General features: G+C 35.9%; 1 protein-coding gene across 50 annotated transcripts in view; it reads left to right on the top strand.

The window, feature by feature from the left end:
* DOCK7 (dedicator of cytokinesis 7) overlaps positions 1-16,868 on the top strand; it is a 239,316-nt gene that overhangs the window by 149,646 nt on the left and 72,802 nt on the right. For 19 of the 50 annotated variants that reach the window (XR_013520141.1, XR_013520148.1, XR_013520140.1 and 16 more), the window contains 8 exons: positions 1,812-1,904; positions 3,097-3,186; positions 3,518-3,553; positions 4,132-4,227; positions 7,263-7,403; positions 7,498-7,611; positions 9,077-9,247; positions 11,248-11,387. Coding sequence is in view for 38 of the 50 variants with exons in the window: in XM_078332066.1 (XP_078188192.1) it covers positions 1,812-1,904; positions 3,097-3,186; positions 3,518-3,553; positions 4,132-4,227; positions 7,263-7,403; positions 7,498-7,611; positions 9,077-9,247; positions 11,248-11,387 (881 nt within the window). In the remaining 12 variants the exon portion in view is untranslated. The remainder of the gene's footprint in view (positions 1-1,811; positions 1,905-3,096; positions 3,187-3,517; positions 3,554-4,131; positions 4,228-7,262; positions 7,404-7,497; positions 7,612-9,076; positions 9,248-11,247; positions 11,388-16,868) is intronic. The other 31 variants (XR_013520143.1, XR_013520150.1, XR_013520142.1 and 28 more) reach the window with 4 other exon arrangements.

Below are 16,868 nucleotides of genomic sequence, written 5' to 3'. Positions count from 1 at the left end.
CAAAGAAGACATAATTTTGGAGATGAATGAAAATTATCTGAAAAACATGTGCCTTTTGGTTTGCTTTTACTTGAAGTATTGTAATGGGGTTCTGAGAAGGTGAATATTTAAAACAAATCTGATTGCCTAATTTTACTAGTATTTTGATATTGTCTAATTTACTTTGATAGAAAGCATTTTAAGAAAAATATGCATGGAAAATTTTATAAATACTGTTTTTGAGAGTTTAGTATATTCAGGGCATTGCACTTAGTAATTTACTTCCATTATTTGATTCTTACCATATGAAGGGAAACACTGTCATCATTTTTATCTTATAGATAATAAACTGAAAAAAAGGTTGAGAAATTTATCTTAGATTTTACAGCTAGTAAGCAGTAGAGCCTGGATTGGAACCTTAACTCCTGTATTAGACCTTTGGCATCAAAAATGATGAGAAATGCGTGATTATTGTGCCATCATTTCAACTTCTCTATATATTTGGGAAAAAAATGAGAAAAAGTAGAGGAAATATTCTTCTATAACCTAAGTCCTTGAGAGTTACAGTTTTTCTTTCTTTGCTTTTTAAAAACTTCTTTTGAAGTAGTTAAAAAATACTGATGTCTGGGCTGTATTCACAACAATTCTCATTTAATTGTTTTAAGGTAGGGCACTGCACATTTGTTGTGTTACTGTTGTTAAGCTTCCCAAATGACATTAATGTCTAGACAGAGTTGATTACAATTGTTCCAACGCTTTACTTTTACCTGTTCTTCCTTTGGTGCTTTCTGGTTTGGGTCCGTACTCATGCCCTGATATATTTACGTCAGCTTGTCTTCAGTTTTCTTTGCTATGCTTACCCTAATAATTCTTTAAAAATCTTTTACAACCTGCTCCAGTTCCAATTATTAGATTCTCAAGTCCCCAGTCCAAATTGCTGAATCGAATTAACGGAGATAGAGCCCAGGATCTGAATTTTATAAAGCTTCTCAAGTGATTCTGATGATCAGTCAGTTTGAGGAAATAGAAGTAAAGCCTCTGTTTCTTTCACCTGGAATCACAGTAACCCCTCTCTGACAAAGATAAAATAATTCACTTCTGGACATATACTTTAGTAGTGTATTGAAGAAATTTTAAATTAATGAAGATGATGATGAAGATATAATTCCTATAGACACCCCAGCATAATGTTTTTCCTTATAATATTTATTTAAAAAATAGTGACCCATTGTGTTTAATTACAAATGCAACCCAAAATACATTATTAGGAAGGAGTAAATATTAGGTATCATTTTTTTTCTGAAGTTTTTACTTAATTTCTCCTGTCTGTCCCTAAAAGAGAGTGAAGGTGGTGGCAAAGTCAAATAGAATTATGGAGTATATCACTGCATAGTTTTCAGTTGATGAGAGATGGAATGAAATTAAAGTTTATATTGAAGAATGGCATGTTTTTCTTCCTTTTTTCCCTTTAAACCTCAGTTAGATACAGAGGATATTATCTGTTGCTAACTTGTACTATATTTAAAGAAAGTTTGGGGGTGTGGTGCTATGGGAACATTAATTATTGGTACTTCGAGAGTATCCCTTTACATAAAGAAAAAATACCTTTAAATGCTATATTAATGGCCTTGGTGATTTTTTAAAATTGTGTTGTATAATAAGATAATTTTGATGAACTAATACTCTATAGGCGCCTACAAATTTTGGTTGCTTTAACAGTACTAATTAAAAACATGTTTGCAATAGAAGATCTGAATTTCTTTAAGAATAATTTATAGCATGCAACATGTAATATTTCTTTCCTTTCCAACTGCTTTCTATTATATGCTTAGGGTTTAGATCGCTCCAATTCCTGGGTTAACACTGGTGGTCCAAAGGCTGCCCCATGGGGATCCAACCCCAGTCCAAGTGCAGAATCAACACAGGTGGTGTTTATATTAGAGGTTTCTTTATTGGCTGCTGATGTTTCCCTTTAGAACATTACTTTTTAGTATATACTATGATTTCAGTGGCTTGCTTTTTTTAATCATTAAAAAGTGTGTATTTTTGTTTACTTAGCACATTTTCCAACTACTATGCATGAATACCACCAATTGCATCAGTAATGTTCTTCTTTCCTATTTCCTATCTCTGCCTTCTTCCTTACACACTGTATCAGTATTTCAGTGCCTGCTGCTTATGCAATTGATGGCTTTTATAACAGTTTCTTCTTTAGGGGTAGCACATCTTTAATAGCAATTTTTAATTTTTTATGTGGAGAAAAAAAACCCATCAGTTTTATATTTGCTTTTGGTTAAAAGTGTAACTATTATATCATTTTCATTTAACATTTACTATCTTATTTTCTTCGTAGTCACTGAATAGAAAGACTGGCAATAAGTTGAAATGAAATGTGAACACTATATGATCCCATGCTGTAAGATTCAATACCAGAAGCAAAAATTTGTTTTAATTTGTACTGTGTTGCAAAGTATGAAATTTGTTATACCTTAGCTGAATTAGTTTTGCTTTCTTAAGACTAGTTGCTTGATAGCTAATACTGCATGATACCTCAAAATATACTTCTCATCTGTGTTGGCTTTGAAGGAAAATTCTGTTCTTAAAAAAATTTTTAATTCCATATCTATTATTATAAGTGATTTATATTTGATTTAGTATATGACAAACCTGAATGGTAGTTTCTGATAATAATGAAAAAGTAAGATAAATTATTTTAAACTTTTTGTTTTCTTTATTTAATATAAATAAATTGATTTCTTTTTTGGTCTGAGATCAGTTGAGAAGTATGTTTTTACTTTATATATATTTTTACTAGATATGTGCATGTGTATAGATCACACAGATAAAAGTTTCATTCTTTGCAGCACTCTGAATATTACATAATCATTGAAATACTCATCTTTTTTTAAAGACCAAAAATATATAGAAGCCATTTTGATACTACTTATGTACTGTCATTAAAGCAGCTTAAAATGGTGAAAATGAGAGCAATAAAATAGGTGGTTTTCGAAACCATAATAAAACTCTATTTTAAACTTGTACATAATCCGTCAGCTGCAAAATCATCCACTGCAAATGTTAATGTTATCTCGTCATTCATTCATCTTCACTCCATAGGCTATGGATCGAAGTTGTAATCGTATGTCTTCGCACACAGAGACGTCAAGTTTCTTACAAACATTAACGGGACGCTTACCAACTAAAAAGGTAGATTCATACGAAGACAAATAGAGGGGTAAAATAATTTCACCAATTAAATAGATGTAAGATTTATTTACATAGCCAGGATGAGATATTTACAGTAATTGCATTGTGCTTAAAAATATGTCTGAGCAAGCATTGCTTGTCTGATGCCTTTTGGGGCATACCTTGGCAGTGTAGACTATTTTATATTATGTTAATGTTTATATCTTTGGGATTGACTGTTTTTAGAATTTAGTGAATTCAAATTTGATCATCAAATTTTAGTACCAAAAAGATGTATCAATTCTTAATTCTATTTCTGTAACTGCTTCTGTTTTGTGTTTTAAATCTCCAGGGAAAGGAAGATGAGTTAGAAAAATTGTCACTCTTAGTAAGATATGTTGATTTGCTTCCCGTATGCACAGTTTTGTTAGTCCTTTTTCATATTAATATACACTATTTTGCAAATGCTTTGTATGCATATCCATTATAAGGCAGAAATCTTCTGCTTTTTTTTTTTTAAAAATGCCTTAACTGAAAACTTGAAAATTAATGCCTCATAGCAAAGTTTAAATTTTAAAATGTATTTCCTAAATTGTACCAGCAAAATTCACGTGTGTATTTGCATATGTTAAAAAGTGTACTTAAGTTACAAACAAGGTATTACTGTAAGTTTTTAGTCTAGTTTCTGTTTGCAGGTACAATTTAGGAGGCTATCTTCTACCTGTCCTTTTAAAATTACATTTTACAGCAAGATAACATGTAATTTTTTCAGCTGTTCCACGTTCCACCGTCTTACATGCATAAATAGCCGTTTCGTTAATGGGTGTCTTCAACACATCATTGAATGGTTCATGCACCTTATTTTGCTTATTCGCATTATATCTTCATTTGTATTTGCATTATTATTTGGTTTATGTTATCAGCAGATTTGACTTTGATAATAACTTTGGATTTACTTCTGGATAGCTTTTTCATGAGGAGCTGGCTTTGCAGTGGGTTGTTTGCAGTGGCAGCGTTCGGGAATCAGCTTTGCAACAAGCCTGGTTCTTTTTTGAGTTAATGGTGAGCAAAAACTGCGCACGTTCTTTAATATTTTTTCTCTTAGTGAACAGTTTTATGCTAGCTCATTTGTTATCTTAGACATCTTTTTCTATTGCACATCTTATGCTTTTACATGTGCCTTCAAGACAAAATTACATGTGTTTCATCTCTAGATAAGACGCTGTGGACACAGCACAGTTTAGGTGGAATTATAAAGAGTGAGGCTCATTTTAACTCTGTTTTCTCAGGGATGGTTGTATCAGCTAGCTGTCTTTTCAAAGGAAACTTGTGATACATTCTTTGCTAGTCATTATACATGCAAGTATATAATGACAGTATTGTAGATTTTATACCAAAGATATAAAAAAGCTTTATAGATACCCACTGCCATTATTATGGCTAGTAAACTCTTAGGGAAATGCCAGTTACAGCCAATAAAAAACACAACAGTACTAGCTGGATGCAGTGGCTCACACTTGTAATCCCCACACTTTAGAAAGCTGAGACAGGAGGATCACTTGAGATCAGGAGTTTGGACCAGCCTGAGCAACACCTCAAGAGCCCATATCTACCAAAAAAAATTTTTTTTAATTAGCTAGGGCTGGTGGCACACACCTGTAGTTCCATCTACTTGGGAGGCTGAGGAGGGAACTTGCTTAAGCCCAGGAGTTTGAGGCTGCAGTGAGCTGTGATCACCACTGTACTCCAGCATGGATGACAGAGGAAGATCCTGTCTCTTTTATTTTTTTTAAGTACTTTTTGCGTAATCAAATAAATGATACTTTTTAAAATGAGTGAATTAATATTTTAATTAGTAAATACATATATATGAACAATTGACCCTTGAAAACATGGGGTTTAGGGGAACGAAGTACCCCACACAGTCAAAATCTGCATATAACTTTTGACTCACCCAAAACTTAACTACTTAATAGCCTACTGTTGACCAAATGCCTTACTGATAACATAATCATATTTTGTATGTTATTTGTATTATATACTGTGTTCTTAGAATAAACAGTGAAAAGAAAATGTTATTAAGAAAATTATAAGGAAGAGAAAATATATTTGCTGTTCATTAATTGGAAGTGGATCATCATAAATGTCTCCATTCTTATTGTCTTTACATTGAGTAGGCTGAAGAGGAGGGGTTGGTTTTGCTGTCTCAGGAGAGGCACAGGTGGGAGAAAACCCACATATAAGTGGACTCATGCAGTTCAAACCCGTGCTGTTCAAGAGTCACCTGTATATATAAACTTGTATATGTAAACATACGCATATGTAAACAAAGGCAACAAGCATTTATTAAGTGGGCACAATATGCTAGTACTGCCATGTGGCCTAGGTATTACTAAAGAACAGAGAGGTTAACATGTCTTAATATGCACAGCCTGTAGGTAGCAGGACTGTGATTCAAACTCAGGCATTCCAGCACTTGGGACTGTCTTCTTCACCTTCCTCTTCAGCCTCTAGAAAGCTGAAATCATTGAAACTTTTTCTCCCAAAGAAGAAGTATGTTTAAAAATGTAAAACAAAACAACTAAAAACAGGAAAACAGAAAAGAATCTTCCAAAGTATGTCATAGGGTGGTCCTCAGCATTGAATGCTACATATATTATGAGTAAGAAAACATTTCTTCTAGAGATTTAATAATCTACAGAAAAAATAAATCAGGAACTATATATAAGTGACAACACATTTTTTCTTCCCAGAAAATAAACCTTAAATTTATATTTCATGTGCTTCTCTTGTAAGGTAAAAATTGTAATTTCAACTGTTTTTTAATAGTCTTACATATATGTTTAGGTTTCTAAAATACAAAATCGTCAAAAGACTGCAATTTAAAACTTGGCTGGGCTTGATGTTAAGTATAGGACTTTAGCTTCAATTTACCTGAATTTAAAGTTTAAAATCTTTATTACTGTTACCACAGTGTTACAGTAAAGAATCTGTATAATATTCAATATAAATACAATACAATATAGTCCTCAAATATTTATTGTATTCTTACTGTATGCCATCATCTATGTATTAGCTACTGAGGACACTATAGTGAAGACAGGGTTTCTAACCTTTCAAAGCTTACAGTTTGGGAGCTTTGGAATGGCAAAATTGTTGAATCTTGGAAAAATTTAATTACATTTTTTTAGGCTGGATGTGGTAGATTACATAACTGTAATCCCAACATTTTGAGAAGCTTAGGCAGAAGGATCACTTGAGGCCAGGAGTTTGAGACCAGCCTGGACAACATAGCCAGACCCTGTCTCTATAAAAAATTTTAAAATTAGCTGGGCATGATAGTGTGCACCTGTAGTCCTAGCTACTCTGGAGGCTGAGGCAGGCGGATCACTTGAGACCAGGAGTTGGAGGCTACAGTGAGCTATGATCATGCCACTGCACTTCAGCCTGTGTGACAGGGTGAGACCTTGTTTCTTTAAAAACAAAACAAAAAACAAAACTTGGGGCCATGCATGGTGGCACATGCCTATAATCCCAGCACTTTGGGAGGCTGAGGCTGGTGGATCACCTGAGGTCAGGAGTTCGCGACCAGCCTGACTAACATGGTAAAACCCCATCTCTACCAAATACCAAAAAATTAGCTGGGCATGGTGGCGCATGCCTGAAATCCAAACTACTTGGGAGACTTGAGACAGGAGAATCGCTTGTATCTGGGAGGCAGAGGTTGCAGTGAACCAAGATCGCATCATTGCACTCCAACCTGGGCAACAAGAGTGAAACTGTCTCAAGAAAAAAAAAAACCTTTAAGGTTGAAATTTCTTTTTTGTTGACATACACAGAATTTTTTGTCCTATTGTTAGGATAATTTTTTGAGGGTAATATGGTGATGGAGTTGTATTGTGTTTGATTTTTTAAAAAATTTTTTTGGCAAATACAAAACATCATAGGGAACTTTAAACAATATTTAAGAAGCTAAAAGTATTTCATTCATCTATTAAACTACATGCTATATTTTTAAAATAGTCCAAGTGTTTAGAGTTGTAATTGTTAATTATATTTATAGGAAGTTAAACTGATAATTTTTATCTTTTTTTCAGGTAAAGAGCATGGTGCATCATTTATACTTTAATGATAAACTTGATGCTCCAAGGAAAAGTCGTTTTCCAGAACGTTTCATGGATGACATTGCAGCTCTTGTCAGCACGATTGCTAGTGATATAGTTTCGCGATTTCAGAAGGTAATGATAACTTTTCCCCCACTTAATCTCTCTGTCAAGTTCAGATTAAACTATCATACTTTAATTTGTTTTTGTTTTATATTCTGTTTCACAGGACACAGAAATGGTTGAGAGACTCAATACAAGCCTTGCATTCTTTCTCAATGATCTGTTGTCTGTTATGGACAGAGGATTTGTTTTTAGCCTTATAAAGTCCTGCTATAAACAGGTAATAAATACATAGTTAGGAATTATTAGTAATCAAGTAGTTTAAATACTATGTTAGTTCTTTTCAAAGTTAGAGCTAAAAGACCTTCAAGAGCACATTCATATACTGATGTTAAAACAAAAAGCAGCCTAAAGGAACGTATTTTTATTAGCAAGGCAAAAATAAATTATATTTGTTTTATCACGACACAAGGACTGTGGCAAGCTGCTGTCAGTACAGCCAGTATTTCCTTGAGTTATACAGGCCTACTTATGACTCTTTAATTCCCATTCTGGATTATACCATCAAGTCAATAGTAATGTAACACAGTCTCAAGATGTCATACAAGTGGAGCATTTATATGGAGTGGACTTTGTATCTTGAGTGATTTTTAAAGCAGCTGCATTTTGCTTGGTATTCCTCCTAATCCAGCCCTGGAAATTGTAGAGTTTGAAATTATGGACAGATGTTTACCCGTTTGCCAAATGTTGTTCATTATCTTGACTTTACTAAATTAAAAGCATCCTGGAACTTTTCCACACATAGCTGATTTTGTTTTAAAATTTTTATCAACTAATGAGTGAAGTCTGCTTTCTGGAAAACATTAGTTAATGGTTCTGATGGACCACTTTGGTAGTAAGCTGTATAGGCCTTTCAGAATTACCTTTTAAAGGCGCTTTAAAAATATACAGATCTCTGAGTCCCATTCCAGAATTATTGAGAAGTTCAAACTTCTCATGGTGGTGGGGGTGAGGAGCACACAGTGCTTGTGAAGCACCTCACAGCTGGTCTGCAGATTAATTTTGGGGAACTAATAGTCCGGAGTTCTATTTGGTAGTCTAATATTTAGAATTTTGAATATTCTATTAGATGCCTTTATTGTTTGTTTCTTCTAATAGAAAAGTTAAAACTATGCATGGGCACTCACCCACATAGAAATACTTCCAACACTATATGTATCATTTTTACTTTTTCCCCAAAACTTTATGTACTATTACTACCAGAATTTGTCCTGTCTTTATTCTTTAAACACTGACCTATATTTGCCAAACATTGAACTAAGCTGTAGGGATACTAAAACTATTAAATCAGTTTGTAGTATGTCTCCTCAAGTAGCTCTTGATGTAGCTGAGAAAACAGACAAATTATAAATAGAATTGATAATTTCTTCTAAGAAAGTAATATGAAGTTATTTTGGTAGTATATGTTTTTCCTGTTTTTTTTTGAGAAGTAGAAATATTGATGCTATATTGGAAATACAAGAATGTGACTTTTAGGTTAGTCAGATATGTATTTATATAGTAAACCTTATGGTTTTGAATTTTTAATTTTAGCAGCAACTGTGGAAGAAGGTGATACTATTATTTAAGCCACAAAACCCAAACTGGATACCAAGTACTACTATTTAATTCTAATTTGCCGTTCTGGTATTAGTATTAAAGAAATAATAGATTTAACTGGTGTTCTCTTATGCAATGCTTACAAGGTGTCTTCAAAGCTTTACTCATTACCGAATCCGAGTGTTCTGGTGTCCTTGAGGCTGGATTTTCTGCGAATCATCTGCAGTCATGAGCATTATGTTACATTAAACTTACCCTGTAGCTTACTTACTCCACCTGCATCTCCATCACCTTCTGTTTCTTCTGCAACATCTCAGGTATGCAAATTGTGTGAACACACGTATATTTAAAGTCACCTTTGTGAAGAAGAACGTAAAACAAATGAATCGAGTAATAGCTGTATGATAGGCTCAGTTCTGAGTGCTTTGTAAGTATCAACTTGTTTAATCCTCAGAATAACTGTAGAAGGCAAGTCTACTATTATACTCATTTTGTAGATTAGAAAAAACAGAAACACAGAAAGGCCACTGAGTAAAAAGTGGCAGAGCCAGGCTTTGAACCAAGGCTTTATTCTAGAGCCCAAATTCTTAACCACTGTTTTGTATTCCTTTCACAGATTTATTATGCACATGTGAATGAATTCACCTAAATAAACTCACAAATTTAGATGTTTACCCAAATTGGGTTCTCTTGAAGCAGACACCAAGAATGAGTCTTAAGCAAAATATTTTTTAGAGATCCATACCTGTGAAAGGAAGGAAGTGGTGAAGATTAATTGAACAGAGAAGTCAAACTGCAGTGAAGGCATAACAAAGCCCTGCTTAACTCTCTTGTATCCAGAAACCCTAAAGGAAACTAGATGAAAATTGATAGGTGTTTCACTGGTTGGCAATTGATTTCAACAGCTAGTAGGTTCTCTACAGATAAAAAGTGTTATTGTAACAGTTAATATATATGTCTTCTTTTATAAGTTGAAATTAAGAGATTTTATGGTTTTTAGTATCAGAGAAGTGTGTATCTTTCTTTGTCCAGTGAAACACTCTTTCTACTTTATTATTTCTGAGGCAAGGAGGCTACTTTCATTAAGTTCTTAATTTTTAAAGTGAAAGTTAATATTAGTACTTCTTCATTTTGTTTTCAGTATATTTAATTCCTGAATAGGATTCCATAGGCGATATCTCATATGCCTGATTTAAAAAACAAAAGTTAAATTTCAGTTAGAAAGATTAGAAAACATCAAAGAGTACCCACAACTTTTCATTTTATCTTTGTAAAAAATCTTCTGGATCCTATTTTTCCACAAACTGTTCAATCTGGCTAGCACACCCTCAGTGTAGTGAATGAGGCTGGCCTTTTTCTTTCTTTCTTAATCCTCTGCCAAAAATGTAGCTACACAGAAACAGATTAAGCATAAATATGATTGCTAAAACCCTTAAGGAGACATATTTGTTTGTATCTGACTACTTACTGAGCATCTCATTCAGCCAGGAAATGCTCATAGAAGTTCTTCTGTTATCTTAGTGCCTACTTTCTCAGCTAGCTCCATAATTTTCACATTCTGCTAGATAACAGAGACATCACTCTTTTTTCGAAAGGCTAAGAAGAGTTTTAAATTTTTATTAAGAGATGATATAGGGAAATGTGAAATCTGTTGTTGCTCTAAGAAACCCCACATGAGTCTTGAATATGGACTGTATCTTGGAGAATGCTATAATATTTTGCATTATTAAAACGTTAAAAAAAACTCAGTAGACAACAAAATGATGGTAATTTTCCAGAGATAGTATATTCTGTGAAAAACAACTGTACTGGTGTTTAGAATTTCTCTGGAAATCAATTGCCGTAACTATGAATATTTCTCTTGTACTTTGAGGTGAGTGCTACTATGTTATTTGGATTTAGTTGCCTCTTTTTTCCATCAGAGTGTGATATTGAAACATCAAGTGACTAAAAGAATGAATGGGAAAATATATAGGAAATTCTATGTGAAAAAAGAAATGGAAAATTAAGTTTTCAATGATTAATTTCTGTAATAAAGTAATTAATAATCTCATCATAGTTTCCTGTCCCAAAAGTCTGAGCAGTTGCTTTCTTCAGTGTTAGTAATATAAAATGAACCACCCTAGGAAAAAATATTTCATTTCTTATATTGCTCTGTCTGTAGGATGTTTTGTTTGCAGTGCAAATAAAACATCCTACAGACAGAGCAATATAAGAAATAAACCACTAATACAAAACAGTGGTTATATAAGAATAGTTAACCACCAATATAAAACAGTGGTTAACTATAGTCTTGTTCTGCCTCACTCTCTAACAGAGTTCTGGATTTTCTACGAATGTACAAGACCAGAAGATTGCAAATATGTTTGAATTGTCGGTGCCTTTCCGCCAACAGCATTATTTGGCAGGACTTGTGTTAACAGAGTTGGCTGTCATTTTAGACCCTGATGCTGAAGGGTGAGTAGACCAGTTTTTACCTTATAGAATATGAGTTTGATTTTGAACAGTAGACAGAAATATTCTACTCACATTTCCTAAGAATTAGAAAAATAATCTTTGATACTCTTTTTCTTTTTCTTTTTTTTTTTTTTTTTTTTTTTTGAGACGGAGTTTCACCCTTGTTACCCAGGCTGGAGTGCAATGGCACGATCTCGGCTCACCGCAACCTCCGCCTCCTGGATTCAGGCAATTCTCCTGCCTCAGCCTCCTGAGTAGCTGGGATTACAGGCACGCGCCACCATGCCCAGCTAATTTTTTGTATTTTTAGTAGAGATGGGGTTTCACCATGTTGACCAGGATGGTCTCGATCTCTTGACCTTGTGATCCACCTGCCTTTGCCTCCCAAAGTGCTGGGATTACAGGCGTGAGCCACTGCACCTGGCCTCATACTCTTTTTCTACTTCTCTCTTCACTATGTTTCTCACTTATGTTACTTCTCTAGTTAATCCGTTTTATGAAAGACTTTTTCTCATATTTTGCCACTTCTGAATTTGGGATTTGTCTTAATGGCATATTATGATTCATTTGGTAGCATTTTTTTTCTTCTTAATAGAATATAAAATAAATTGAGCATACTAGTAGATAGATTTGTTGGTATAAAGTAAGTGCTTTTCACATGAGGAAAGTGGCCTTTAATTTGATTCCTTGTCAGGAAAATTTGTCTTGGTTTTGTTTGTTTGAGACAAAGTATTGCTCTGTCACCCAGGCCAGAGTGCAGTGGCGCCATCTCGGCTCACTGCAACTTCTGCCTCCTGGGTTCAAGCAATTCTCCTGCCTCAGTCTCCCGAATAGCTGGGACTACAGGCACACATCACCACACCCAGCTAATTTTTTTCTTTTTGTAGTAGAGATAGGGTTTCACCATGTTGTCCTGGCTGGTCTCAAATTCCTGACCTCAGGTGGTCCACCGACCTCAGGTGGTCCACCAACCTCAGTGTCCCAAAATGCTAAGATTACAGGTGTGAGCCAGTGTGCCCAGCCAAAAATTTATAATTTGCCATCATACTGTGTAGGATTTTATTTCAAAAATTGCCTTATAAACAAATATTGTTAGGTTTTAAAAACTTCCAAAGTTGTATACATTTTTAAAAGATGTTTGGAAATTGATGTAGTTAGAAAAGTATATTGTCTGGTGATGTGATTTTTTTTTTTTTTTTTTTTTTTTGAGACAAGGTCTCACTCTGTCACCCTCACCCAGGCTGGACCACAGCGCATGATCTCAGCTTACTGCAGCCTCTGCCTCCCAGGCTCATGCAGTTCTCCTGCCTCAGCCTTCAGAGTAGTTGGGACTACAGGTGTGTGCCACCATACCCGGCTAATTTTTGTAATTTTAGTAGAGACAGGGTTTTGCCATGTTGGCCAGGCTGGTTTCCTAACTCCTGGCCTCAAGTGATCAGCCCGCCTTGGCCTCCCAACATGCTGGGATTATAGGTGTGAGCCACTGTGCCTGGCCTGATGATTTGAATTTCGAGAAATAGCTTGATGTGACTGGCCGCAGTGGCTTACACCTATAATCCCAGCACATTTGGAGGCCAAAGCAGGCAGGTCACTTGAGGTCAGTTTAAGACCACCCTGGCCAACAAGGCAAAACCCTATCTTTACTAAAAATAACAAAAATTAGCCAGGCATGGTGGTGTTTGCCTGTAATCCCAGCTGCTCGGGAGGCCGAGGCATGAGAATTGCTTGAACCCGGGAAGTGGAGGTTGCATTTGAGCCAAGATTGCACCACTGCACTCCAGCTTGGGCGACGGAGCAAGACTTTGTCTCAACAAAAAAGAAATAGCTTGATGTGTTGTGGTCCAGCATCCTATATGGGATAAGCCCATCTTAATAGTATGACCATAACTCATATGGCTTAAATTTTTTTTTCTCGTAGTGATAATACAAGTTTATAATGCAGTTTAGCCTCATGCAAGAACTCCAGAGAACAAAAAGAGATACTTTAAACAGGTTTTTATAAGGGTCTTCTGATAAATATATTGAATGAATAAAGGAGGAGGTATGTCAAGTGCTTAACAAAATGTCAGGAACATAGTTAATACTGAATAAATTGTGAAAGGCCAGATCTGCAAGTGAAAGGCATGTGTTTTTTATTACGGCAACTTCCTAAGTTTGGAATCTATTTTAAAGAAGTAGTTTTTTACCCTGTGTTCTGCAGAACTATAGGGTTCTGAAGAGGGGCTTAATGGGTTTCCATGTAGATTGGGGTGGGCAGTGTGTGCAGACTTTCGAGTATAGAGAGGGCAGACTAAATGGGTGAAACTCTGGGTCTTCTACCCCTGCTTGCTGCCACTTTCATATTTTGCCATTTGACAAATGAGTGTGATGTCACTAAAAAAATAAATAAAGGGATCAATTGTTTGGGGGAAAAACACTCTAAAAACAACTTATCTGAACATATTAGCTTTTTAAAATAACTGGTATTGCTCACTGATTTGAATCTATATTTTCAATATTTTTACTTGGTATATGAAGGTGTTTTTGGCTACAATAAATAAAATTTTTCTTCCAGCTGGCTTTATGAAAGGAAGGAAATTTACTATTTCAGAATTGGAAGAAAGATAGGATTTTTATTGTTTATTAATTTTTATTTTTGGTTTTAAGGAGCAGAAAGTTTAATGGCCAAGAAAGAGGAAAGAAAGAAGAAAATTGCTCCCTCATATAGAGGGAGGAGGGCTTTGAGCAGACAAACCCTCGAAAGATAGGATTTTTAGCACGGTAATATCATCAGTTCAATGATATCATCATGATTCTAGTTCTTTACATTTCTTACCTCTGCTGGAAGTGTCAGCTTTATCCTAAGGCTGGAGCCTCTCATGACTGACTACAAGATGGTCTTGCATATAGCTGCCATTTATGGGTACTTAAGGCCCTATATATGTGGCTTTTATCTACTCCTGCCACTCTGTTCCTCCTCACATACTAAGATCTAGCCATGCTGGCCTACATTCTGTTTCTCTAATGCACCAAGCTCATTCCCACCTTCAGGACTTTGCACTTGGATTTTTCTCTTCTTGAAGGTTGTGGAACAGCCCTCAGATGTTCACATAGTCATTTCTTGCTTGTGGTTCTTCAGGTATCTGTTCAAAGAGCATTTTCTCAGTGAGACTTTCACTGACTACCCAACCTAAATTATAGTCATGTTGGCTAGGTGCAGGGGCTCATGCCTGCAATCCCAGCACTTTGCGAGGCTGAGGCAGGAGGATTGCTTGAGTCCAGGAGTTCAAGACCAGCCTGGGCAACATAGTGAGACCCTATTTCTACCAAATGTTTTTTAATTAGCCAGACCTGATGGTGAATGCCTATAGTCCCTCAGCTACTCAGGAGGCTGAGGTGGGAGGGTTGCTTAAGTCCAAGAGGTTGAGATTGCAATGATGACACCACTGTATTCCAGCCTGGGTGCCAGAGCAAGACCGTCTCAAGAAAATTAAGTAAATACACACACACACACACACACACTAAGCTGGGCATGGTGGCTCATGCCTGTAATCCCAGCACTTTGGGATGCTGAGGTGGGCAGATCAGTTGAGGTCAGGAGTTCGAGACCGTCCTAGCCAATATGGTGAAATCCCGTCTCTATTAAAAATACAAAAATTACCTGGGCGAAGTAGTGCACCCCTCTAATCCCAGCCACACAGGAGGCTGAGGCAAGAGAATTGCTTGAATCTGGGAGGTGGAGGTTGCCGTGAGCTAACATCACGCCACAGCCTGGGTGACAGAGCAAGACTCTGTCCAATAAACAAATAAATAAATAAATAACAGCTGTGTTGCCCATGTCACAGTCATATAACCCTGTATTAGTTTCTACAAGGCACTTATCTGAAATTTGCTTATTATCTGTCTTCTCATAGTAGAATGTGAGCATGTGAGAGCATGAGAACAGGCATCTTGTCTTTCTTGTTCAGTGCTGTATTCCCAGTGCCTTAGTATTGTGTCCAGCACAAGTAGACACTTGGAAATGTATATTAATTTGACGAATGAATGATTGTAAGAAACTCACCTCATCTTTAAATTTTACTGTCTTGAGAGGTATATATAGTATATGCAGCATTGTCTTAGATCCTTGAGAGGAATGTTTGTCTTTTAATCCACATGCTTGCTACGTAATCAAGAATAATTCCTTAAGTGGCAATCATATGTTCTATAATTAGCCAAAGATTTGCTCTTTAGAAACTTTCATTATAATTAGAAAGACTGCAAAATGGTACAGTATGATTAATGTTCGTTTTGTAGTACGTAGTTCTTTAGAAGATGAGAGGATTTATATTCTGTTATTATAGCATTTATAAAGAATTGCGGAATTCTTTGAAGTATTGGAGAATTTTTATTTTTGTGTCTGTGGTTCTCTCTTGCTAAAGTGAGCTCCTTAAAAACAGAGGCAATGTCTTATCTCCAACATCTAGAATAGGATATTACAGATCTTGCATTAATATATATTTAATAACTGAATGGGATTGAGCAATGTAAACATATGAAAAGGCTTTATGAAGATAGAGTTTAGATAGATTGAAGTATGAGTTTGGAGGCTGCTGAGAGATAAGGAATACCTTTGGCAATCATTAGTAGTGAGTGATACAGGAAGTCAAAGAGGAGAATGTGAAAAGCAACTGACCAGAATCTGAGCCTTGAGAATAACGTTGGGGAGTCTGGGGAAGGGTGGGAACTACTGGAGAAAATTCTGAGAAGAAAATATATAAGATGACAAAGTGTCAAGTAGAGCTGGAGAGTGAGATCTGAGATAGGTTCACTAGATGGTTCTTGACAATGTTTAAACGTACACTTTCTGCCCACCACGTCTCCCTCTACCCACTAGTCAATAAATGGGAAACATCATTGCGGTCCCAGAGCCATGGGGTTTGGGCAGGAGGCCACCCAGAGAGAGAAGGAGGAGCCAGGCGAGGTGCCTTATTTGACCTCCTTTTGGGGGGTGCAGCGTGTTGGGTGTGGCTGTACTTCTTGTGGCAGGTACAGCACAGAGGTTATGCAGGTGAGCATAACTCTTGAGGCATATCATCTTGTCGCAGTTGTGTTTCTGGGTGAGCTGGTACAGGCAAGGCTCAGTGGTGCCACCTCGCAGGCAGAGCACCAAGTGCAGGCAGACTCTTTCTGAATGTTGTAGTCTGAGAGTGTGTGGCCATCTCTCTCAGCTGTTTGCTGTCATGTATTTTAAAGCCTCTATAAAAAAGTATACTTTCTGAATAAAGAGCTCGAAGAGAGAAGAAAGAATCCCCATCTAGATTTCACATACAGCTTTGTAAAATGGCAGATACAATCAAGGGATCTGGAGGAAGACTACCTGTTTTCTAATGTCAACTTTTAAAGTGATAATGTATTTTCAAGATAGGAAAGACACATTTGAAGAAAGAAGGGAAGTACTAGATGAGGAGAGACATTGAAGCCGTTGAAAAAAGATGGGGTTCATTGAACATACGGAGAAAT

This window comes from Callithrix jacchus, chromosome 7 (genome assembly GCF_049354715.1).
Source record: "Callithrix jacchus isolate 240 chromosome 7, calJac240_pri, whole genome shotgun sequence".
Lineage (NCBI taxonomy): Eukaryota > Metazoa > Chordata > Mammalia > Primates > Cebidae > Callithrix > Callithrix jacchus.
This window is presented reverse-complemented; position numbering and strand designations above follow the sequence as displayed.